This window comes from Gossypium hirsutum, chromosome A11, assembly GCF_007990345.1.
Source record: "Gossypium hirsutum isolate 1008001.06 chromosome A11, Gossypium_hirsutum_v2.1, whole genome shotgun sequence".
NCBI classification, from domain to species: Eukaryota; Viridiplantae; Streptophyta; class Magnoliopsida; order Malvales; family Malvaceae; genus Gossypium; species Gossypium hirsutum.
Window position 1 is genome coordinate 24,296,089 of NC_053434.1, and position 25,447 is coordinate 24,321,535.

The window sequence follows — 25,447 nt, forward strand, 5'->3', positions numbered from 1 at the left end:
CCAAACTTGATAACAACCATCTTAATTATTAATTACTAAAAGGTTTACAGTTTAGCAACATAAATCAAGGCTTGATTTAAGCACAAGTTACTGATGGCAAAAAAAAAAACTATATAATTTACCCTGGTTTGTTGTTTTAGATTGAGTTTTTACGTGAATTTTTTATTAAGATTTTGATATTGGATTGGGATGAGTTTAGGTGAAATTCTCTCTATCTCACTGTGATATATAATTTTTTATTTTTTTAATATTATTATAATTTATACACATATTATAAAATTAAGATATTTTTACATATTCTGTTATAAGATTTCACAATATATATTTTATTTAATTTTGTAAAAAAAAAGAATTATATCATAAAATATTACTTAATATTTCAAGGTGGGGCAGGGTAATACCAGGTGGGTTGTTCCGTAGTTGGGGAAGGTTTGGATATATAGAAATAAAAGTAAGGTCGAAGCTAGCGCAAACAAAAATTTATCTTACCTTATCTCGTTGTTATCTCTAAAACAAATAAAATTATATTTTTAAAGGTGATGGATTTGGATGATTGCGAATATGTAATTTTGTGAACAAAATATCATTTTTGGTTCAAAAAATTTTCTTTGAAATAGTAAGGTCGTAATCAATAGTCGCAAATTTTGGTAACATAGTAATTTCAATGCCAACTATTCTTTAATGATATTATATTACTTTGATAATGACATTTCACTCCCAATTTTAATGTACTGATTCATTTTACTTAAATCAACATTATACTTTGATATATTGCTTCAACTATAACAGTCCAATGGATAAATTAAACTTTTGTGCATAAATGAAAAAGCTTATTACTAAAATATAAAAAATTGGATAAAAGAGAAATAGGTAAAGTTGAAGAAAAAGAGTGATTGTCGTTGCCTAAAGTGATGGTGACGGGTAAAATAAGCTGAAGGGTTATCTCCAAATTGATGAAAAGACTAGATGTTGTTTGAAGATTGCAGAGGCTTTTCTTTAAAGATGAGCTGTCTAGTTTTGAAGATTATAAGTCGTTGTTATTTAGTTTTCTTAGATTAAAGAATTGGCTTTCCCATAAGAGGTGACGTGATTAAATTACCTGTGTAGTTTGTTCACGTGTCATTTAGTTTGCACGTAAATTGTGAGTGTTTTTCAACTTCTATTACCCTAACATTATACATACATGTGTTTATAATTGTATAAATGTTGATAATCTAAGAAACTTCACTGTCAGTTAGCATGTAATGTGGATTTACTCCAAATACCAACAAAAGACCAAGCTAACCATATAAGACAATTTGCATTTCCTTTTTTTTTCTTTTTTTTTGTACAAGTTATAAATTACAAAAATAAAAACACAAATAAAACAGAGATACATGTTTCTTTATTGTCACGGGGTGGGATTCCACCAAAAAACAATACCCAAATTGAAATAGGTAGAAAAAGTTAAACCCTTTAGTATTATACTAATTTATATGGTTCTAGTGTATACATTGTTGTGGTTAATTGATGCTGTCCATGTGGTTTAGTGGGGAGGTGCAGTAATCCAACTAGATGTGATAGTGAAGTAATGGAATCTGCATGTATATTCTTTTTGTTATATAAAAGGTGGCTATGGAGTTAAAAAAAAGGTAAGCTTGGGAAATGAGTTGGGTCACTAGAAAACAAATGATCCCTAGGCTTTAAGGTTGTAAAACGGACTGAGGGGGCTCCAAAACCAATATCAAGTTCACCAACTTGGAATTGCATTAATTTTACAGGTTGTGGCAACTACGATGCCCATTACTTGATCTTTTTGATATTTTAAGTTATTTATTTATTTTTTATATTTCGAAATATAATATATTCCTTAAGTTAATTTATAACTTTAATTTTTTATATGTATTACTACAAATATATATAGAAAATTTAATTAAAAAACTTATAAACTAAAATCAATAAACGAAAATGCACCAATATTGATGCGTATCATAATGGATATGTACTAATAAATACAAATCGAAGCTACATTTAAGGTGATTAAATTATTAGTAAATTTATATTTTGGTCACTTAACCTCAAAAAGATAAAAATAAAAATCATTGAACTATTCGAAATTTTTCATTCAAGTCATTGGATTGTTAAAATCATTGTTGTATGGCCTTCTTAATTCGCATCGTTTACACCAATTAAAAACTCTCCTTCTCTTCTTTTCTATAATTCAGTTTTTCTTTTTATAAAATAGTTTTGAACATCACAAATCTGTGGACAAAAATCCTAACAACTTTTTTTTCAATCTTCAACATTGACTATTAGATTGACTTGATCTAATGTATGTTTTTCAACTTGTTAATGGGTAACAATCCATCATACTGATCGTTGAATCATTACTTGAAGCTCATTAGTTGAACTTTAAAAAAAAAAAGAAACTAATAGTCTAGTGATTTAAATAAAAATTTTCAAATAATTCAATAATTTAAATTAAATTTTTTGAATAGTTTAATAATTTAAATGAATATTTTTAAATGATCCAATAACCATCTTGTGACTTTTTAAATTAAGTAGCTAAAACAAAATTTTATTAATAATTTAATGATATTGAGTGTTGTTTACCCTAAAAACAAATAGCATGTTTACTGAAATGATAGGAACAACGTTCCAGAAAATGCCAAAAGGAGATGTTATATGGGATTAAAAAAAAACATAAAGGTTTAAGGGTTAAAAAAAAAGAAAGTAATTATGCTTTTTTTTTTTCACTTAATTGAGCACTTGAACTTTTAAAATACTTTAAAAATGTCCTCAAACTTCTTCGAAATTTTTTTTTTCACTCAATTGGGTACTTGAACTTTTAAAATGCATTAAAAAAACCCTAACAAATGTTCAAAAAAATAATTAAACCCTTGCTCTTATTAAAAATTAGAAAAAATATAAAAAAACAAATAATAAATTTTAGAAAATTTATTGAATTTTAATAATAAATTTAAAATTTATAAAAAATTATAAAAAATTAACTACCCCTAGTTTTTTCAATTAAAGTCATCATGTGTAGCAACACAACGTGACATGTGGCAAAAAATGATAAAAAAAGAATAAAAGTCAATAAAAGTTATAGAAAAATTATAAAATGTTTATTTTGGTACGATAATTTTTATAAATTTTTTTACCAAATTTATATTTATTTACATTTTGTATAATTTTCTTACAACTTTATAAAATTTTACAAATTTTTATACTTTTTTTCTAATTTTTAATATTTTTATTAAAATTAATAATATTTATAGCTTTTATTGATTTTAATTTTTATAATTATTTTCTAATTTTTAATAAAAGTAGGGCTTTTTTTGAAAAAGTTTAAGGATTTTTTTATACATTTTAAAAATTTAAATATCTAATTGAGTGAAAAAATAAGGACTTAATTAAATTTTTTAAAATATTTGAGGGCTTTTTTATATATTTTAAAATTTTAAATATCCAAATGAATGAAAAAAACAATGACTTAATTATTATTTTTTAAAAATTTGAGAATCTTTTACATCATAAGACCAAGAAGTTAAAAGGTCGTAGCAATGTTGCACATTTCATTGGTGCCGGTGTCGTCAAAACCACGTTTAAGTGGCGGTCCTTTTGGAGTAGTTGCCCAACAACATAGCTGTCCTTGTCCTAACTTGCATCCATCGCACACTTGTCTCTATTCTCTCTACCCATTAATTCAGGGGGAATGCTTACTTGATAATATAAAGGAATTCTTTTAAGCCACTTTTCCCATTACTTGTATAAAAATGCAATAAAAAAGGATTGTAATATGTAAATGTGCGTTTACTATTGAGTATTAATATTTCAGCTATGGTTTAGATATTGTAGTCGGACAAAATTTAAGATTTAATTTTTGTATTTAAAAAATTTAAAAATTAATTCTTTCAATTGTTTTAATTTTAAATTTTCAGTTTAATAATTAAAATCTTAAGTATAAATATGTTAAGTTGATAAATATTAATAAAAATTAAATTACATTAAGATTTTTAAATTTAAAAAATAAAAGAGTTAAATTTTTAATTTTTAATTTTTTAAGTACAAAAATTAAATCTAAAAGTCTATTGAAGTACATGAACTAATAACATATTTAACCTTTTAAGTATCTAATTCAATACAAGGTAAAGTAGGATGAACTTTCAAGTAGTATACATCTCTTTACCTACATTTAGAAAATAATATTTAATAAGTTTGAAGATTATATCACTAACATTTGCTATATATGTATGTTAATATTTTGACCTTACGTAGTTATATGTATTAATTAAAATTTAATAGAGGTTGAATTAAAAAATAAATAAAAAACTGAAATCAATGGCTTAACAACATAAACCACAGACTATGTAGGACTGAAATTGAAATCATCTCATTTTATACAAGTAACATGAATCAAAGTGAAAATTGTGCTTGACGATGGTTTTAACATAATTTTTAAAAAATATTTTCGTTTATTTATTTATTTCATTTGCTTTGACATAAATTTATTCCATTTGTTTTAATGGTTTTAATTATTTAAATGGTGGTGGCACATGTTAGAATGAGAACTTATCATAAACTAAAACTTATCTTCAGTACTTAACTATCTTATAATGAATGTTATATATATATATATATGATATATAAGATGATAAGTTATTTTATGGACTTTTCTTATCACATTATTTATAGTTTCTTTTTAATTATTTAACGATATTTTGATAAAATTTTTTATATTATTGTCACGTAATTTTGGTAATTTTTTTATCCTAAATCCTAAATCCGAACTCGAACATTGTACCATAAACCTCGAACTTTGGATCATAAACCCTAAATTATGTATCAATGACATGGTTCAGAATTTGAGGTTTGAATTCGGGGTTCAAGGTAAAAAAAAATTATCAAAGTTATGTATCACTGACATAGAAGAAATTCTTGAAATGTCATTAAGTAATTGTAAAATGACCAGGAATAATATAGTGAAAAGAGTCTATAAAATAATTTCATTATATAAAATATACAAGATGCTTAATCTTGAGCTCAGTAATTAGTGGAAATGGATTCTTAATTTGAAAATTATTTCAAATTCCATGTAAATAAATATCTAAAAATGAGATTTCAATTGAGATATGAAATTATCTTTTGAAGAATGTAGAGAACTAAACAATCAAATACATTTCTAGAGAAGAAAACATAAAAACTGATAGAATGGCCAAAATGAAGGGATGCAATTGTTTACAGACAATCCTTTTGGCTTAGTTATTATTTTCTTTTTCATAAAAAATTATGGGGTCAGGGTTCTAATACTCTCCAATACTTTTTCTTCTATTACTCACTGATACGCTAATTATTACCATTTAAATGTTCAATGCAGATTTGTGAAAATTATATTTGTAAATAAATAATAATAATGGACGGAAGGTAATCTGGATAAGAAACAAGGGTGATAGGTCCATCAATCAACCCAATTTTTGTGAAGATAAGAAACAAGGGGGGTAGGTTTTGGGCCTTCAGTTTTCTAAGTTAGACTACAAAAGGTAAATGGAGATTTTGTTGCAGCCCATATGAAAGTAGTACTGTAAACGACTTCAAATTTGAGGTTGAGGGGACTTCGGCTATTCCTGCGTTTCCTAATTTCTTTCCGCTTGCTTTTTGTATTTTTTTTTCTTATTGAACTTAGAGTGAGTTTGGATGGACAGTGATGTACAATATGTTTAGTTTATTTTTTACCTCACATTATAATATCGTTACAATATCTAATCTCACCACCGCCGCTATTTTTATACTAACCGTAGATAAACACACCACCTATCCAAACTCACACTTAGATTTTGTTAAATAATTTAATCTTTAGAAAATGACTAAAATCTTTATGTATAAACATCTTATATTTAGAATACAGATTTATATTTAAAAATAACACACATTATAATAAAATATATGGTTTGAAACTAATTAATAATAACACATGGAATATGTATAATATTAAAATACAAAAAATCAGATTAAATTGTAAGTAAAGTGAAATTTAAACTCATGAATACATCATATTAGGAATACAATTATTTATCATAGTTTTGTCATTAATCATGAGTTGGGTCGAGTTAATTTGTGACACTATCTAAAATTAACAACATTATTAATAAGAAATCCTACCACACGCTTATATGCGTGTAAACAACAAATTTAGAATACAAATGTGTGTTTAAAAATAACATAAAATAAATAATGAAACATACGGTTTGAAATTAATCAATAATAGCACATGAAATGTGTACAATATTAATTTTTTAAAAATTACATTAAATTATTTATCATTGTGTTATCATCAATCTTGAATTAGTGTCGAGTTAAATTGTGACCATCAACTTAATCAAATACATTATTAATATATGTTATTGATGGAAATAATAAAGTGTGAATAATAAAATTAAAATGTATAAAAGTGTTAAAATAAAGCTTTAGTTGAGTAATAAATTAAATGTTTTTATTAATGCAACTGGTTCAACTTCAAATCCTACAATATGCATATTTTTATTTGTTTTGTTAATAAAAAGACTAAAATACCCTCGAATAATATAACTTATTTTAATTACGAAATGACATTTTCGTAATTTACATAACTCAATTAGAAACTTAAATAATAGTATAGATAACACGACATTCCCTAAAAATATCACCTAATGAGTTTTTTTTTAAAAAAAAATTGGATACAAAATCTATAATAGCAATCATTTATTTAGATTGATCTTAGATATTGTTATTTTTTCATATCTTTTCAATTCAAAAATAATAATATTTTCAAAATAAAATTTTCAAATTTTAAACTATTTTTAATTATGATGTTTGTCCTTTCTAAACTTGCATTTTGGAGTATAGCGACGATGATTCTTTGTTGGATCTTTTTAGCACCAGACTTGAGTTGAATCTGGAGATGGACAAGGAATAATTGTATTGGGAATAGAGGGCTCGAGTTAATTGGCTACAGTTGCGGGATCGAAATACAGGGTTCTTCCATCGGTCGGCCACCTAGAGAAAGCAAACAATTAGAGTTGGGTGTTTATTTCATGAGGATGGTCGAGTGGTTTCGGATAGGGAGGCTATGCTTGATGTGGCAACTATGTACTTTGATGATTTGTTCTATTCACAGGGACAGGATGATTCCCACCGTATCTTAGAGGGGATTGCTCCTTGTATTATAGATGATATGAAGCTGCATTTTTGGCCCGGTTCACGATGGACGATATCTTTTCTACTCTGAAATCCATGGCCCCGACGAAGGCATCTAGACTATATGGACTTCTTTCTTTGTTTTATCAGAAATTTTGGCACATTGTTGGACTTGTTGTTAGTGATTATTGTTTTGGTGTTTCAAACGAAGGCATGCCTATTGCGGCAATTAATAATACTCACCTTGTTTTGATTGGCGAAAGTTCCGCCCTATTAATCTTTGTGTTGCCTTATACAAGATCATTTTGAATGCCCTGGTTAATAGGTTTCAGTTAGTGCTCCATTTGTGTGTGGATAAGGTTCAGAATGCGTTTGTTCCTGGGAGGTTGATTACAGATAATATTATTTTGGCCTATGAGATCTTCGATCTGTTTTGACGCAAGTGGCGGAAGAGAAAATGGCACTTTGCCTTAAAGTTGGATATGAGCAAGGGCTACGATAGAGTGGAGTAGGTTTTTCTTGAGCAGATGATGTTGCAAATGGTATTTTCAGACTGTTAGGTGAGTCTCTTTCTCCATTTTGTTCGATCTGTCTCTTACTCAATAACCATGAATGGGGAGGTCAATTATCTATTCTCACCAGGTCGGGGTCATCGACAAGGTGACCCACTTAGCTCGTATCTTTTCCTTATATGTTGTGCATGGTTGTCTTCCCTTTTGCGACAAGCACTCTGTGATAATTTGATTCGTAGGGCTTGTCTTAAACATGGAGGCCCGTTTATTTTGCACCTACTATTCGCCAATGACTGTTACTTTTTTGGGAGGCTATGATTGGAGGTTCTTTGGTGTTAAAACAAATCCTTTTCGATTATGAGTGCTCACTGGGGGAGTGTGTTAATTTTGACAAGTCTGTTACTTATTTTAGTTCAAACGTTGAGGACACTCTTGCCACCTCTATCTCGAATTGCTTAGGAGCCCGCATCTCTACTAAAACCTGAGAGATATTTTGGATTTTGCCAAATATGGTTGGGCGTGTGAAGAAGCAAACTTTTCAGGGTTTGAAGAACTACATGCATTCCCAGATAGAGAATTTGTGTGTTCATCCTTTGTCTCAAGATGGGAAGGAAGTGTTTATTAAAAGTGTTTTACAGGCTATTCATATATTTACTATGCCGTGTTTTCTTTTACCAACAACTTTCTATGTTGATCTGGAGAAAATCATTAAACGTTTTTTGTGGAAGCGACAAGGGGGTCAGGGAGGTATGCACTGGTGCAATTGGTAATCTTTATGTGCTCTGAAGTTTGAGAGTGGTTTGGGTTTCCGTGATTTGGCAAAATTCAACTTTGCTTTGTTGGCTAAGCAAGGTTGGCATTTGATTAATAACTCGGGTTCGTTGTTAGTGCATGCCCTTAAAGCTAAGTATTACCCATGTTGTGATTTCATGAGTTCAGGTTTGGGAACTTACCCTTCTTACCTATGAAGGAGTATCTGGTCTGTGAAGGGGTTGTTCAATATGCGGCTTTATCGGTGTGTGGATACGGGGTCGAATATACGTGTCTGGGATAATAATTGGATCTTAGGTTTACCTAAGAGACATTTGCAGAACACTGGTGTTATGTCTCCAGATTTACTTGTTTCAAAATTCATTAACCCTTATTCGAGACAATGGGAAGAAAACCGACTCACCAGCGTTCTGGGCTGTGCCCTGGTTAATCGTGTGCTCTGTATTTTTTTTTCTCGAATGGTCCACGATGACTTATTGATCTGAGGTGTTGAGCCTTAGAGTGAATTCTCTGTTCGTAGTGGTTACAGACTCCTTATTTCTTCGGGTTACACGGCGATTCCAAACTCTTACAAACTTTTCTATACTACTCTATAGAAGTTGAAACTACTAGAAAAAGTTAAAATTACAGTTTGAAGAAATTTTCACAATTACATTCCTAGCTATTATACTCTATATCACAAATGTTTTGGAACCTTTTCTTTGTGTCCACGATCCCTTATTGCTAATGAGACTTTAGAACATATCTTCCGAGATTGCCAGTCAGTTTTTGCTATTAGGGGTCCCTGCACATCACATGGCCAAGTGAAGCACCAAATGCATCTCTACAAGATTGGCTACTATCCATTTTTACAGTATCTACTAGTGATATAATCTGGAAAGTAATGTGCGCGTTGTGGTTTATTTGACATGCGAGAAATAGAAGGGTTCATAATAATGGTGTTGTTCAAATGCATGTTGTGGTGCACAGAGTTTAGGCTTACCTTTTGAAATTGGATGTGATAAATTAGCAGTTACATGGTCGCTTGATGGGTGTTGAGCGGTGGCGGCCTTCGGATCTTCTTTTTGTAAAGGTAAATTTTGACGCAACTTATAGCGGGTCTGATCTTTTTCCTATGCATATATTGTCATTAGATATCACACAGGTATGGCGTTAGGTTCTCAATCAGTACGCAGTGTGCACGTACCTTCGCCTTTCGCTACCGAGGCACTGGCTTGTTATCATGCAGTCCACTTGGCTCTGGATTTGGGATTTTAGTTGGTCATTTTTTAAGGTGATTCTTTAACGGTGATCTACAAACTCCTCTCTCCTCGACCTGATGTGTCTGTTCTGGGTCCTTACATCAGGGACATTATTGCCATGGTAACGCATCTCTGCGGATTTCACTTTCTGCATGTCCCTCGCATTGCAAATCAGGTGGTCTATTGGTTGGCATCAACGGGTCTTCGAGATGGGGGTTTTGTTTCCAGGGTAGGCACGGTGCCTCTATTTATTTCAACAGTGGTGAACCATGATAGGGATGTTATCGGGTCGATTTGTCGGGGCAATTGAGGAGTTCTTGTGACCTAGATCGGGGGATCTGGAAGGTGGGGGGAGCTTAAGGGTTTTCATGGTTTCTGCATGACTGGCTTGGGATTTGGGATCTCTCTGCTAGAACACAAGCTTCAAAATCAGTGGTTGCCCGTTCATCAGTTTTAATAGCTGCTTCTCTGGTTTTCCACGGTCGCTGGATCATCTCTTTTGTCTCGTCATCAGTGGCATCCCTTCAGCTTTGGTTTTCTCTGGAAGGTTTGGATAACAGCTCGTTTAAGGTTCCAAATTTTGATATTGTTTTGCTTCCAGAGCTGTTTATTATCGGCTTATTTTATTAGGGCTTTCGCTTTTTTTTTGGGTCTTGTTTGTTTTGGATTGGTTGCTATTATGTTTTGTTTTATTTATCAAGTCTAGTTTCTTTTAAAAAAATTCAAAAAATAGTTTTAAAAATATCAATTCTATATTTTTAATGGTTTTTTAAATTTTTAAATATATTTTATATTTTTTTTATAAATTTCCTATAATTTTGATAATATTTTATATATTTTTATAATTATTATAAAATTATAATTATATATATTTTAATTTTTATATTTATATTTATTTATAATTCCTATATTTTATGTATTTTTTATTTTTTAAATTAAAAAAATATATATTTAAAATCTAGTCGTTGATATAACATTTTAAGAGAGGAATATAAAAATCACACCACTGCGTTAAAAAAGTGTACGGAAATTCAAATTCGAAAATTAAAATGAAAAAAAATAAAAAATGAATAAATTTAGAGAGTAGATACTTCTTTAAACCTTTATAAAATTAATTGTTTCACATCAAGGGACTGATAAGAAGGCTGCCACATTTATTCAAATACACTTTATCCATGTGGCATTTCATTAGGAAAATGATAAATGTTTATCCATTATTTAACCATTCAATTCATGTTTTAACTTTCCCTATTTTTTACATTTCAATTTTATTGTAAAATATTTAGTGATTTAATTTTTTAATTAAAAATGAAAGTTTAATTGTTAATTAGATAATTTTTTTATTTTTGAATTTAATATAAAAATTGTAACGATGTTAATAGTTAAATAATATTTTTAAATTCAAAAAAATAGAGGAGTTTAATTTTTAAACATAAAATAAAAAAATTAAATTTCAAATATCTTTAAGTTGGGCGAATCAGCTCTTCTCATTTCTTCAAGTAGATGTTAAGGGTAGTTTTAAATCTACCTTTGAAGGGAAATCTTTTGAAGATCTGTTTTTTCTTAATACGGATGGGGCAGTTCAAATAGAATCTGGAAATGCTGCTGCTGGTGGAGTTGTTCATAATGCTAATGGAGATTGGATCCTTGGGTACAATTGTCACCTTGGAAAATGTTCTATTTTTAATGCGGAACTATGAGGCATCCTGGAAGGTCTCAAGTTAATTCAATGAATGAGCCACGATGAAGTTATCATTCAGTCAGACAGTTTGAAAGTTGTCAATGCTATACTTGATAGTAACTTTACTGAGGCAAATTCAGCGTTAATTAGGCGCATTCAAAGCATTTTATCTCAAGAGAAATAGTGGTGCTTGCGGTACATTCTGAGAGATCAAAATCAAATTGTAGACTGTCTTGCTAAACAAGCCTTGTCTGGATCTGGTAATTTGCAAGTATTCGATGATCCTCATCCGATGACACACACGTTAGTGGATTTGGATAAGAATAAGAATATTTTTTTCTCTTAAGAATACTATTTTATAATTAGTTTTGTTTTCTATTATCACCAAAAAAAATTCAAATATCTAAAAATCACATGAATTTAAAGTATATTTTAACATATTAATTTCTATGAAATTCATAAACACTTTAATTATAATTGAATTCGTAATATTAATTCAATCGAGCATTTAAATATAAAAAAAACCTCTAATTTAAAATTTAAAATAGTATTTATGAAAAAATGAAAACGCCAATTAAATCGCTAGAATTAAGTAATTAAACGGGATCTTTGCCCTCCCATTGAATGCCTTGACTTAAGACATAAAGTCACTATCTTTGGCCAATGTTAAGTGGCCACGTGTAAGTATATCAGTATCTACCCGCATCTCGTTTTTTTCAGTTTTTATTTATTTTCCTCCAAATTTCCAAAAAAATAAAATATAAACTGATGATTGAAAATTTTGGCGGGCAAATAAGAGAAATTCAAATAAAGAGCCAACCCTAGCCACCCATTCTCTTCCCTCTCTCTCACCGCTGTCTCTGAGTCTCTCTCTCTACACGCTTCTCACTGGAAATTCCTCTCTTTAATCTTTATGAGTTTTCACGCGGATATCTTTGCTAATTTAAGGCTGGTGAGTTTCACTGTTGACTTGATTTAATTTAGGTTTTTTTTCCCAGTCATTCTTAGCTTCGTTTTACTGATGAAGTAGCTGCTGTCTTCGTTTGGCTGATTTATTTTCAGTTTTGAACTGAAGGGGAGATCATTGACGACGATTTCGACGCCTCAAATCTTTAATCACTGTGAGTTTTGTGTGTTTAGCAGACATAGTGTTTTCTTTTCCTGATTGTTTGTTGCCCTCATTTTGCATCTCTGGTTTTCTAGTTTTGATGGTTTTTTTTTATTTGGAAAAAGGAACCAAATGCTGTTACAGTGTAAAAGGAAAATTCTCATTCTTGCATTCGATTCCAGGCTTTAAAATTTCAATTGTTGGATTGATTATTTAGGAAAAAAGGGGATACAAGTCAGTTAAGGGATTCGAATAGAAGAGTGACACAAATATGGGAAAAGTGTCTCCTAAAGATAGGGATTTAAAGACAGCTAAAAAGAACAGGCGATTGAAGAGTTCGAGCAGTAAGTATCTCAAACCAGGTACTCTTGCTCAGCTTCGGCATAGTAAAGTTTCAGCTGCCAAGTTGTGTACCGATCTTGGGAAGAAAAGGGTGGCTGTATTAAGTTCTAAGAAACCGGAGGATGATAATCTTTTGATCGAAAATATGGTTGCTGAGAAAATCCCTTTGATGTTATCACCCATGGATTTGCATAAGCAGAGTTGTATGACGCGGACTCCGAAGACACCTCGGCCTGAAGACTTCGAATCAGAGTCAAGGCTTGAGTCTCTTCCAATGGATTTACTGGTATTTATTTGTACCCTTGATTAATCTGTTTGACTGGCCTGGCTTAAAAATGCTTTATGCCTACTGCATTCAATAGCTTCAAAAATGCTTTATCTCGACTGTAGGACAATACGAGGTTGAAAAGTATTTAAAAACCACTAGTTTGGCAGAATTTACTTAATTGTATTTTAAATTTTTTGGTTGCAGGTATGATGTTTGTTTGAAGGTTCCTTACTTTCATATAGGATAGGCATCTTTCATACAGCATATATCATGTTGCATGTTATATATTTTTATAGACTTTGCTTCTATTTTGTGCTCAGAACCTCTTATTACTGCAGTGTTGAGAATGTTAAACTAGTAAATGAATTTATTCAAATAAAAGTGTAACGTATATTGGTTCTTTTTGTCTCTAACTAAATCTAGTTATTGTTAGAGAAAACTTGATTGCAAGCAAGTGGAATTTAACAGAAGCTGAATTTCTTGAATCAAATGAGAATTTGCATTCGGCATGTAGTTTTCTTCCCAAAGTTTCTTTCTCTTTACTTTACCATCTTGTCCTTTATGGCCTTTGAAAAAACAATCCTTTGGATATAAAACCAATGTGCATTCAAGGGCATTATCTTCTATAATTTAGTGATTGTGATTTGTAGAAGAATTCACTTGTTATATATGCATATAAATCTATGCTAATCTGCATGATCGTTGTTTGCCTTGGTAATCAGGGATTATTGCCATATGATAGTTGGGAAATTTTTTCTATAAGCTAGGAATGGATATATGTCTCTAATTTTTATATATAAAGAAATACAGAGGCCAAAATTCTGATATTCAAGTTCAAAATTACGTTATATACCCGCCCCCTTTTGGATGATTGGTGTTACTTGAAATGACTTGCATTCCACTTTTTAGAGATCATGCTCCTTCCTTTGGTATTGATTCCTTTCTCTTTTGATATATTGAGGTTAAAATACTCTGTCACTTGCATCACGACCAACTAAGGGCAGTTTTTCATGTTTCTCAAAGGATAAGAAGAGCTGTAAGTCTCTCTCTCACTCCCTTTGTTTGCGTTTCCATATTTGTATGCGGACCTAGTTGTAGAAACGTTAATTATTGTTGAATACAGGTTTGTCTTGCAAGGCAATTTCATTTCAATTATACAACACCTGACCGCTCAAGACAGGAGATGCTAAGCACTATGACACCTAGGGTGACAGAACACTGGCCCTTTCTGAGGTAGGCATTAACTGTTTTAGGTCTCCAAGATTCTGTAAAAACATGAAGCAAAAGTTCATCATTTCGTTTACAATGTTTTGGTGGTTGTTTCCAGCAAGCGTGATGGCAAAAGTAATTTGATAGGAAGCCCACACACCCCGAAAGCTCCCAGGCAGGGTCCTCGACCCCCTTCTCGCATTAAAGTAACTGAGTTGAGGCAAATTGCTGCAGTGCTATTCCAGGATTCAGGATTCCCATCGAGATGCATGGTGCCATCTGTTCTCCCCAAGCCATTATGCAAATCTTTGGCTTCAAACCGAGTGCTATTCTATGAGGATGAGTTATGCCAGGCTGTTGCTCAGAATAAGCTTCGCTGATTCTTCTGTGTTACTCTCTTATGCGTTGGTTCCTCTGTGTATAGTTTATTTGTCTTCCTATAGGAGATTGTAGTTAGATTAGATAAGTATCAAGTATGCAATTTTGTAGCTTTGCATGGGCAGTATTAGGTTATAAGAAGTTTGTTTATGAATGTGGGGTTTCTCAAATACTTAGTGGCTCTTGAACTGGTTGGTTGGTTGCTTGCTTGTATATCTTATTCTCATATAGGTATGTTTGAAAGTGTATCAATGGTTGCTTTGTCAATGAAGCTTGTGTTGGGTCCTTATGATACATTTGTTCAAGTAGTACAGTTACCTTAAATGCTTAGTCCAAGGACATGCGACTTTAGATGATGGTTGGAGTATAGATAGGGTCATTTGTTGTAGTCTATAGACAGGTCACACAGGTAGTACGTGGCAAATTTCGTTTTATGTTAGGGATTTGGACCTCAATTGCCACTTTCTCTTTTTTAGTCTTTTACCTTGGTGAAAAGAGTATCTGATGTATCGCGTGTAATTAGCAACTTTTGAAAGTGTCTTCTCTACGTTAAATGGTGTTTTAAAAAATTATATAGTTTTTATGAGTTAACTATTCATTTTATTAAAATGTTGGCATGTTGGTGTATTTAGTGAACAATTATTGAGAAAGGCCAAGGAGTGAAATGCAAAGAGCTAAAAAACAAGAAGAGAATAGGAAGATAAGGGAGAATCAAGATCGAAGTAAGTAAACTAATTGCTGACAGTAGCATCGACGTTGTATTTGTGTCATATCTTTGGAGAAAAATGAGCATTCTTCTTCTTTGATGATCATGTTGCTCTTCTGTTAAATGGAAACCCATTTTCCTACTATTATTGTGTTATATGATACGATTCCCCTTTTTCCTTTTTAAAAAACAATATATTTTTTTAATGGTTGTTTTTCTTTTATCATTCTGCTTTGATTCCACGCTATCATCAAATTTTTCCTTTTTGTATTTTATTTATTCAATATAAATTTAAGGTATCACCAAATTGCAAAAGATTTGAGCAGATACAGGAGTGATATCAACTAGAAAGATATTCATTTATTTAGGTTTAGATTGAAGTAGTGGAAGCCGATGATGGTTGTTAAATGGCAATTTGTCTAAAGCTAAACAAACAAACAAGCTGTCGTGGGGGAGAGTAGAGTGACAACAAAATTACACGGGCAAGTGTGGGTCAACCCATTGCATACTTGTAAGTCCAGCTACGAGCAATCGTTTCGTACTTGACTTTGTCAGTCTTGTATATATGAGCAATCTCAGGAACAAGTGGATCATCTGCATTTGGGTCCGTCAGCAGCGAACATATCGATAGCAAAACCTGCATTTTTCATTTTTTTTCACCAAATTTAGCCTCAGTTTCACTAGTAAATTTTCCCCCCTTTTTTTGGTTCAAAATTTAATACTATTATCTATGCATCACCTTCGAAATGGTGAGTGCAGGACTCCACTGCTCTTTAAGAATATCTAAACAAATATTCCCATTGCTGTTTATGTTTGGGTGGAACACTTTGGTTCTAAACACGACCTGCATGCCCAATGTTAACTTATTTATTCATCATTAATATCTATATATCTACTAGGCAAAAAGGTAAAGAAATCATAACCCTTTATCAAGTGTGTGTGTGTTTTCCAGTGTGTTATAGTTAATAATATTACCTTTGGAGGCTTGAAAGGGTAGTCCGTAGGGAAGTGGATGTTAACAATAAAAACCCCACCGCAATAGGGGCTGTCGCCAGGGCCGAGTATTGTCGCTTGCCACTGGAACATGTCTTCTGCCACCGGACCTATAAATTCACCACAAATAATAAAACTATACTATAAGTTCACACATTGTGTTGCATCAAATTAAACTCTCTATATACCTGCACTGCATGAAGTTGGAGGGTCTCTTTGCAGTTCCCTCAGCTCCTTGAGAATTCTCTTTGATGCCATAAGGCCTTATGTCTTTTAAAGTCTTTGATTGCTTGATGTCCCTACGAGGTATACTATAACATTGGTTTATATAGTGAGAGGGGGAAGAGCTTTGCTTGCTGAGCCTGACAGTGCAATTCCAACTGGAGTATAAATTCCCAGAAAAAAGTTTGTGAACTAAGAACCGTCCATTTTTTGCCACCTCAGTTTTTGTTCGTTTGTTTCCTTTTTTTCATATAAAGTAACCACAGAATTGTAATTCCCAGTCCTTGTTTATTTGTAATAATTCAATGGCTTTGAAGGTCAAGTCGAATCGTTTTGATGCTTTGAAAGTCTTTGAGCTCATAGGGAAGGTTGATAATTGAATTCAAGTTTTAAAATGCAAAGCAAAGGCATCTAGATTCCATATGCAACTGGAAAATAATGCCTTTTGACACAAGGAAAAAGGATGAGCCCCATTACGCCAATGACATCAAAGAATCAAACATCATACCAGAATAATTAGAAAATTCAGGCAAAATAAACCCTCCTTTACAGTATGAACCATGGAGATTAATATGATAAAAAAACTTAACTGATAGCTTGCATGAAACATCCAACCACAAAGAGGGCGAAAAAGAAAAACAGGGATGGTTAGATTGTCACCTCAAGAAAAGCCCTTTTCTCTGGCTTTATCCGACTTTTAATTTACTTCATGTGAAGTTGGGATATGGAGATCAAGTGGAGGTGTTGATGGCTACTGTGGTTGGTTAAGTATTTAAGCTGTTTGAATACATATATTAGAATGCGGAAGAAGACGGATTTGAGTTTCGTACCCTTTGTAGCAGGACACTTGTCCACTTGGAAGATCCCACATGAATCCCAATGATCAAAGTTCCGAATCGGTAAGAGAAATGGTAATAGAACAGGATGAAAACGAATATTGTCCAATCCATCACTCTTCTACTTTTTCATTTGCGCCACTTCATTATGAATGTATAATTTTAAAAATTATTATCTTCACGATAATTTCATATACGAGAACAAGATAGGTGAATCAAACAATTACCACAATCAACCGATATCCACAATTAAAAAAAAAATCATCCTGTTTCATCCCACATCTACTTTCAAAAAGAAAAAAAAAATCCACCATTCAAAGCAAATTGTTTTGAAATCCACAGGGCAGTTCACGTTTTGGCGTAGCATCCTTGGCCTTCACCATGTTTGTCGAGTGCCTTCATCTTTGGCTATCTATCTAGGTGTTCCTTGAGCAAGGCTTTGGTGGTTTTCACTTTTCAGACTTGATTCTAGGCCTAACATTCACTTATAACAAATTTGGACCATGTCTGGACCTGGACGTTACTTTTGTGAATGAACAAAGAGTGAAGGTTAAGAATTGTACAAAGCAGATCAATGATATGCGGGCAATAGGACCCAAAGAAAGGATCTATCAATCAGCAGAAAATATAAAAATACAAGATGCAAGAAGCTAAGCACAAAAGTATGAAACAACAAACACGCCAAGCCTTTAAACACAACTAAGCAATAAATTTAAGGTTGTCCCTGCAATTTCCTAACTGTGATGTTCCAGTGCATTATAATACATCAAACATGTCAACAACAGAGACAAGAGGAGGAGGCTGGCATATATGAACTTCGTTTCATCAAGTAAACATCATAACAGCTGCATTTAAAGTAATAGTACCAAATTGCCAGTTGTCAGTTGAAAGATTACGACCCAAGGTTTCTAATATCTTCACGAGAAAATGAAAGGGTCAAGTCGAGGCACCGTGAACAGGATAGAAGGCCCTAATCTTTTTACATTTCCTATTCCCAGTCACAATATGGTGCAGGCCTTTTGTGCTTTGCTCTTCTTTTTCTTCTGCTTGGGTGGTTGAAGAACGACTTTGATGGCTGCATCAAACACTGCCTTCACATTCTGCAGTGAAGTTAATAAATCCCTTAAATAGATGCCCTCTTCCTTTATATAAATTATACAAACATATTTAGAAAACAACATATACCTCCTGCGTTTTTGCACTGCACTCAATATAAGCTGGTGATCCGATCAGCTTTTGCAGCTCCTCCCCCTTACGGATTCAGAAAGAAAGGGAAAGAAGTGTAAGGCTAGATAATTGCAAATAGTAGAAGTCCATGCAACAAGAAAACAAGTAATAACTGCATAATATTTCAGGAAATTATGGACTAATACAAATATCTTTACCTGGGCTGTAGATATGGGTACAGCTCCGGGATGATCAATAAAGAACTGCTTATCCTCCCGAAGATCTGGCCCATTTCAAAACACAAAACATAGTGAGTGCTAAAATGTACGCATGATTATTTGTACAAAGACAGAAGCAAAGCTATTTGAAAGAAAATGTGTTAACTTACCAAGCTTTGTTCCAACAAGAATTATTGGTACACCAGGGGCGTAATGTTTTAGCTCCGGAATCCACTGGAAACAAGCAGAAAATAATTATCAGCATGCGATAAATTAAATGTCAATGTAAAAAGCATTCTCTTTGTTTGAATTTTTCTTGAAAAAGAAAAAGAAACTTGACCTAACCTTTTTGGAGACATTTTCATAACTGGCCTTGCTAATGAGGGAAAATGCCAATATGAACAAATCCGCTCCGCGATAACTCAAAGGTCTTAACCTGTTATAATCCTCCTGTCCTGTTGCCCAAAGCTATAGAACTTAAACCCACAAAAAGGAAGTGAACCACTATAATGGTTCTAACAATGATATTAAAAGAAAAATGCAAACCAAAGGGTCAGTTAGGGAAGAGAAGTACCAGCAGTATCCCACAACCCCAGATTAACAGTGCTCCCATTGACAACAACATTTGCACTGAAATTGTCAAAAACGGTCGGGACATAATCCTGTTTTTCCCCAACATGAAAAATGTAAGACAAAGGGTGAACACATTCTTAGCATCATGAGCTTCCAAATGTCAAAAATCCTAAGCTTTGTATCAAGACGAACTACATGAATATGGAATCACAAAGACCCTGAAGCCTAGTTTATTGCAATTAAAACACTAGAATCATGTAACAGATTAAAGATACATAGCAAAGCAAGAGAGTATTCATATTTGCTTATTGAATATTGAATTAGCTATTTCCATAAATTCCCTTTTTCTTCCTTTTTTTTTTTGTCAAAGATACAAATCTGAAATCCCATAAAGGTATACAACTTAGTACGCTTTTTTTCAAATCGATTTCATAAGTGAAATCAGCTTATCAAACATTTTCAACACAAATAGTTGCATACAGAAAACCAATCTTTAATGAGTAAATCGTCATTCAATCCCAAAGCCAGACAGCAAAACAGAAACAAAACAAAAAATGCCTAATTTTTCATCACCATTTCAAAAAAGTTAATCATTCGAGGAGGGGAAAAAACCAAATGTTATTTTTTCTTAATAGAATAAGTAAAATTCAAACTTAAACATGAAATTACCCAAAAGATAGTTAAAAGAAGGGGGAAAAATAAAGAAAGAAAGGAGAAGATTACCGTAGGAAAAGTGTTGCTAGTGTATGAAATCAACAAACAAGTTTTACCAACAGCACCATCACCAACAGTTACGCACTTTATGAACTTCACAGCGCTCATTTTCTTTCTTTTTGGCACTTGAAAGAAAAGATTGGCCTCAGATCTTAACACCTGAGGACAAAGCTCGAAACCCCTAAAAATTCCCCTCAATGTATTCCTTTTCTTCTTCAATTAACCACCTGTATTCCGGTAGGAAAATAAATGGAGGGGAAATCAAAAGAGGAAACTTTTTACACAATGGGCTAAACTCCACGGAAAAAAAAAGAGATGAAAAAAAGCAAACAGATTTCCTTTTTAAAAAAAAAATGCTTTTTGAGTTTAGGTTTTGATTTGCTGGGCAGGGAAATTACGCCGTTTGGAACGTTTGTTGGATTCAGGTTTTTTATTATCGGATCTTGAATCGGACTTCATTCAAATTAGTGTGTGTATGATATAATTAATTTTTTAAAACCCGGAGTTGATGTTTGGCTTAGGACAATGGCACAATGCATGGGAGTCAAAAGTTGTTGCTTAGTTGTTTGTCTTTAAACATCATGAAACAGCCAGAAAGAAAAAAAAATCATATTACAATGTAACCAAGCACCAACATTAGTTGGATTAAGTAATAAAGAAGTCGACTTTTCATCAAATTTAATTGAGTTTTATACTATGTACCAAAAAAAGATATATATACTTCAAAACAGTGCCAACAATCGTGTTGATGGGAAATCTTTGAACATTAGCTTTAGTTTTCCAACTTGTAGCAAGTGCAGATTCAACATTTGAAAATCTTTTTTGGGAAATTAAACATAAACAACCCATGGAACTTGCAGTCTTCCTGTGGCAACTTCTATTCTGCAAACAAGGCTAATAATGGGCACCATTGCAAATTTTAAACTCATATTTGACAAGTTTCAAGCCATTCATGTCAATGACTTCATCTTCTTGGTTTAGCCCTAAAACTATCCTTTTTACTTGTGCTGACAGTTTCTCTTTTCCTTTCAAACAACTCCATTCTGCAACAAAGTTTTTTTCTTTTTTTCTTTTAGTCCATACACAGAGTATGCCAAGCTACATTGGACATAAAACTAATCCGTGTTGAATCGGGTGCGTTTAAAGTAAAGCCATAAGACTTGAAATCTATTAAATGTCGCTACATAAACCAACTAGGTTAAACTCCACGTATAACAAAATTGTTCTTCTACATTCCTCAAAACGGTAACATTCAATTTGACTGTCCTTTCCTTCGAAAAACCTTCGGAATTAAAGGAATTTGAAGCATCTACAAAGAGATCTAACAAATAAGAGAAACAGAGTAACCACCTTTTTATAAATTAGTTTTATTGGCTTATTCACGAAATTCCTGTTATGATATACAAACAGATTGTAGCACAACATAGTTCAATAACCTTCAATATATGTGCTTTATTTTTATTGGCTTGTCATAAATGCTAACATTGCAACTTGGTACAAGGCTTCGGCAATGGACCTCAATAAGTAAGAATCCTAGAGTACAACATAGAGTACTAGCAACACATTAGGATACATGATCCAAGGATCTTGAAGAATAACTGTGTAAAGCTTAAAAAAGCAATAGATAAGACCTGGAACTAAGACTTGCAAAATGCAGAAAGTGTATCATCCAGGGCCTTTCTATCATACTCACCTGTGAAAACACAGTTGCCAAGAGGACCTTTGAGAAGGATAAGCCTTAGCAGCCCATCAGCTACCTTCTTATCTACCTGCCATTACAAAATAATACGTATTTGTCAAGTGTTGGAGATAGCGGTTCAAGATTGACAGAACAAGGAAAACTTGGAGCTCTTACCGCCATCACAGACTTGAACATTTCCACAGTCATGGTTTCAGGAGGAGCAGTGGGTAACTTAGTGTGTAGTAAAATGTCATCAACTCGTTTGACAATTGAACTGTCAATCCAACCAAGGCGATATGACATGTCAACAGCCATGACCTGAGGTTAGCACACGTAATCAATGTTTATCACAGATAGAGGGAAGAGGATAAAAAGTAAATCCATTAACAAACATGAGACCATGCCAGCTGCAACAGCTTCTCCATGAAGCCACTGTCCATATCCAAACCCAGTTTCTATTGCCTGGAAAGAAACAAACCAGGGAAAAGAATTATGGCAATCTGGTGTAAATACAGACCCCTTTTAAGTCTTTAAACCAAGTACAATATCCAAATAAACACAAAATCCCACCCACCCAAACAATCTAAAAGAAAAAGATTATAATAGTTACAGTTTAACACTTCTGAATTTCAAGTTGCCGGTAAATTCAATTTTGTAACGTTTTATAGCCATTTTACAATTACCTTCTGGGTATTTCAAGTCATGCAGTCACAACATAAAATTCCAAATAAGCTCAAGGACACTTTATAAAACTTCAATTCAGAAAGTTACACTCAGAAGCAAAAAATCAAGCTTACCAATGTACTCATGAAACATTCCTTGTCCTCATGCTAAACAGTAAATATAAGCAGTAGCACAAATAAGAAACTTACATGACCAAATGTATGACCCAAGTTCAGTGTAGCCCTCAGCCCACTCTCCTTCTCATCAAATGACACAACCTCAGCCTTATTTTCACATGATCGCTTTATAGCATAAGCCAGCGCATTCGGATTCCTACAATTAACAACACCAGATTGCATATAGGCTTGAAGAAATATACCTTGCAATAATGAGGAAAGTACCACAGTACTAGTATATGATATATTGTTGTAGTAGACAAGAGAGGCATAAGCATCCACAATACTAAAGCACAAAAGTTAAGGATAAAAAATGTATGTCCCTAAAAGCTTCAAACAGAAAATTGACAACCACCTTTTTGAATTTCAGTTGTTATCAAAAGTCCTCTCAGTTTCAGATTTCAAAAGAAGTTACTTATTCTAATGTTTAACTACGGTTCTTTTGATAAGTTTTGCATACCTTGCAATCAGTTTCTCCATATTTTTTTCCTGCCACTCAAAAAACTCAGCATCTCTGATGAGCCCGTATTTTATAACCTCTGCAAGACCTGATGCCAGTTCCCTATCTGGCAAGGTGTCCAATGTGTCTGTGTCTATGAGAACACATTGAGGTTGGTAGAAAGCACCAATCAAGTTCTTCCCAAGAGGATGGTTTATGCCAGTTTTTCCCCCAACCGAAGAATCCACCTGTGTGTAATAACAAGAAACATGAAACGTTTGCGCACAATGTGATGATTCTATATAAATGATCCATCAGCATCAAAAGACCTGTGCCATAACAGTAGTAGGAATCTGAATAAAATTAACACCGCGAAGAAAAGAGGCAGCAGCGAACCCACACATGTCACCGATGACACCACCTCCAAGGGCGACAAAGGTACATCTCCTGTCCAATCGCGACTCAATGGCCTTGTCAAAAACTTTCATGAGAGTGTCCTATAAGCACAACGCCACAACCATTGCTATTACTTCCATTGAGTTTTATCAACAATAATACCTCAAAACCAAAATGTTAATTTAAAAAAAACAAAAAACAAAATGGACCTACCATGTCTTTGAACTTCTCTCCATCAGGTAAAATCACATATTCCACAGAAACAGCGGTGTTTCCTTTTGTTAGGGCCTCAACGACTTTATCCAAATATAAAGGAGCAATTGTAGTATTAGTTACCACAATAACTTTCTTCCCATGAACATGCCTATCGAAACTACAACCCATTAACACTAAATACGACGATCTTTGCGAAAATCTAAAAACTAATCTTAGTGAATAAACTAACTTTTGAAGAAGTTCAGGTTGATCAAACAATCCGGACCCAATGTAGATTGGGTAGCTCCGATTTCCCAAATCCACCTCGACAATAGTGGGAGCTCCGGAGCTCTTTTCACCAACTGGTTGATCCATCACCGGAGTTGCATTGGCGCAAATCCTCCCCCCGATTCCACTCGGTTTCGACACAGCAACTCGTCCCGGACTGAACTCACCGGAATCCAAACCGGAAAGGGCGGAGGTGATGGGGTTGAAGTCAGATGAGGAGTTGGCAATGCGGTTGCAAGGGAGGGAAAGGGAGAAAGCGTTGGAGATGGATGCCATGGGTCGGGTTTTGGGTGAGGGACAATGCGAGCGAGAAAGAGGGAGGCTCTGGTTTATAGTAAGGGGTAGGCAGAAACATTCGTTTGAAGAAGAAAAAGGAGGGGAGGGGGTTAGGTGAAAGGGGAAGGGGAAGAGCTGTTGAAGGAAACGACGCTTTTTTGTTAGTTGGTCATTTTACCCAGACTCGATGGTGATAAAATATGGGTCCGGGTAGACCCGTTCAAATGCCCCGACCCGTCTGTTATTGGCTTTGCCTTTTTAGACCTTCTTTAAAAATAAATAAATAAATCAGTAATCACTTAAATTTTGGGTTTGAGGAATTTTTTTCCCTGATTATACTGTTTGTTACTTAACTTTGACTTTAATGTTGACTGTTTAATATGGTTTTTAACTTTTTTTTTCTCAATTTCATGCTTAACTTTGGTTTTCACGTTGACTTGCTTGAAATTTTCAGTTTTTCTATAAAAATATTTTCAAGATATAAAATTCTTTCTACATTTAACTTGTATAGTTGGGCTTCCCCTTCGATTACTTATTTTTTTTACTAAATTATAGAGTACAAAATGAAAAGTGTCATGCTTTAAATTTATGTATTCTTCGTGTATTTAAAATTTAATTTTTATATTTTTATTTTGAAAAATTTATTATTTATTTTTTAAATTTAAAAAATTAAGTTTAGGTTGTTGAACTCATTTGGAGTGAAATTTTTTAAATTAAAAAAAAATTGACTTGGTAACCACGAAAAAAAAGAGTATTGTAATGAATTTAAATTTAATAGAAAATTTTAACATTGTTAAAAAGTCTTAAAAATTCACTCAATATTTTAATTAGTATAAAGTATTTAAACTATTTAATGACGTTAAAAAATTAAGGTACCAAATTAAGTAAAAAATATTTAAACTATTTAATGATGTTAAAAAATTAAGGTACCAAATTAAGTAAAAAAAATAAAGTATAGTGATTAAATCTCAAATTTAAGCGTGGTATAAAGGTCAAAAACTAAAATTTAAACATTGTTATATATATATACATTTAAAAATAAAAGGATCAAAATTGAAACTTAACCATATAAAAAGAAAGCAATGGACAAGTAGGAAAAACTCAAGGCCTTTAGTAGGAGTGTTCAAACGATTAACTGAACCGTATTAGTATTAATCAAATTTTTTAACCTTTTTTTCAAAAAAAATTAACTGAACTGAAATATTTCAGTTAATTCGATTGGTTAACCAAATTAACCTA

The 25,447-nt window shown here is 32.7% G+C and overlaps 4 protein-coding genes and 1 long non-coding RNA gene across 11 annotated transcripts; 1 reads left to right on the plus strand and 4 right to left on the minus strand.

Moving 5' to 3' along the window:
* Positions 1-8,861: 8,861 nt before the first annotated feature.
* LOC107895761 (uncharacterized) lies at positions 8,862-10,352 on the minus strand. The gene is made up of 3 exons (XR_001683510.2): positions 9,625-10,352; positions 9,421-9,550; positions 8,862-9,222 (listed from the first exon to the last, which is right to left on the minus strand). It is a non-coding gene; the product is annotated as an uncharacterized lncRNA (long non-coding RNA).
* Positions 10,353-12,127: 1,775 nt separating this feature from the next.
* On the plus strand, positions 12,128-14,959 carry LOC107912834 (F-box protein At4g35930). 3 transcript variants are annotated; one of them, XM_041081420.1, is made up of 6 exons: positions 12,128-12,312; positions 12,423-12,481; positions 12,686-13,096; positions 14,040-14,114; positions 14,202-14,311; positions 14,406-14,959. In XM_041081420.1, exons 3-6 carry the CDS (start codon positions 12,740-12,742, stop codon positions 14,665-14,667), a joined length of 804 nt encoding a protein of 267 aa, XP_040937354.1. In that variant the 5' UTR covers positions 12,128-12,312; positions 12,423-12,481; positions 12,686-12,739; the 3' UTR covers positions 14,668-14,959. The 3 variants fall into 3 exon arrangements, with proteins under 3 accessions (XP_040937354.1, XP_040937355.1, XP_016696669.2); XM_041081421.1 differs by having other exon boundaries at positions 12,152-12,312; positions 12,594-13,096; XM_016841180.2 differs by having other exon boundaries at positions 12,152-12,312; positions 12,651-13,096.
* A 752-nt stretch (positions 14,960-15,711) lies between these two features.
* Positions 15,712-16,699, minus strand: LOC107895793 (ubiquitin-conjugating enzyme E2-17 kDa). Its single transcript, XM_016821020.2, has 4 exons — positions 16,553-16,699; positions 16,347-16,474; positions 16,111-16,215; positions 15,712-16,008 (listed from the first exon to the last, which is right to left on the minus strand). Exons 1-4 carry the CDS (start codon positions 16,620-16,622, stop codon positions 15,865-15,867), a joined length of 447 nt encoding a protein of 148 aa, XP_016676509.1. The 5' UTR covers positions 16,623-16,699; the 3' UTR covers positions 15,712-15,864.
* A 1,423-nt stretch (positions 16,700-18,122) lies between these two features.
* On the minus strand, positions 18,123-21,805 carry LOC107895787 (rac-like GTP-binding protein ARAC1). 2 transcript variants are annotated; one of them, XM_041081422.1, is made up of 8 exons: positions 21,788-21,805; positions 20,104-20,321; positions 19,382-19,469; positions 19,153-19,262; positions 18,978-19,041; positions 18,808-18,872; positions 18,608-18,673; positions 18,123-18,522 (listed from the first exon to the last, which is right to left on the minus strand). In XM_041081422.1, exons 2-8 carry the CDS (start codon positions 20,200-20,202, stop codon positions 18,421-18,423), a joined length of 594 nt encoding a protein of 197 aa, XP_040937356.1. In that variant the 5' UTR covers positions 20,203-20,321; positions 21,788-21,805; the 3' UTR covers positions 18,123-18,420. The 2 variants fall into 2 exon arrangements, with proteins under 2 accessions (XP_040937356.1, XP_016676504.1); XM_016821015.2 differs by lacking the exon at positions 21,788-21,805 and having other exon boundaries at positions 20,104-20,773.
* On the minus strand, positions 21,527-24,374 carry LOC107895768 (3-dehydroquinate synthase, chloroplastic). Of its 4 annotated transcripts, none has more exons than XM_016821002.2 (8): positions 23,895-24,374; positions 23,663-23,813; positions 23,383-23,550; positions 23,075-23,301; positions 22,648-22,771; positions 22,175-22,237; positions 21,950-22,093; positions 21,527-21,863 (listed from the first exon to the last, which is right to left on the minus strand). In XM_016821002.2, the coding sequence occupies exons 1-8, from the start codon at positions 24,206-24,208 to the stop codon at positions 21,732-21,734; spliced, it is 1,323 nt and encodes a 440-aa protein (XP_016676491.1). In that variant the 5' UTR covers positions 24,209-24,374; the 3' UTR covers positions 21,527-21,731. The 4 variants fall into 4 exon arrangements, 3 of the variants coding, with proteins under 3 accessions (XP_016676491.1, XP_040937353.1, XP_016676484.1); XM_041081419.1 differs by having other exon boundaries at positions 23,663-23,822; positions 23,895-24,370; XM_016820995.2 differs by having other exon boundaries at positions 23,663-24,374.
* Between the last annotated feature and the right edge of the window lie 1,073 nt (positions 24,375-25,447).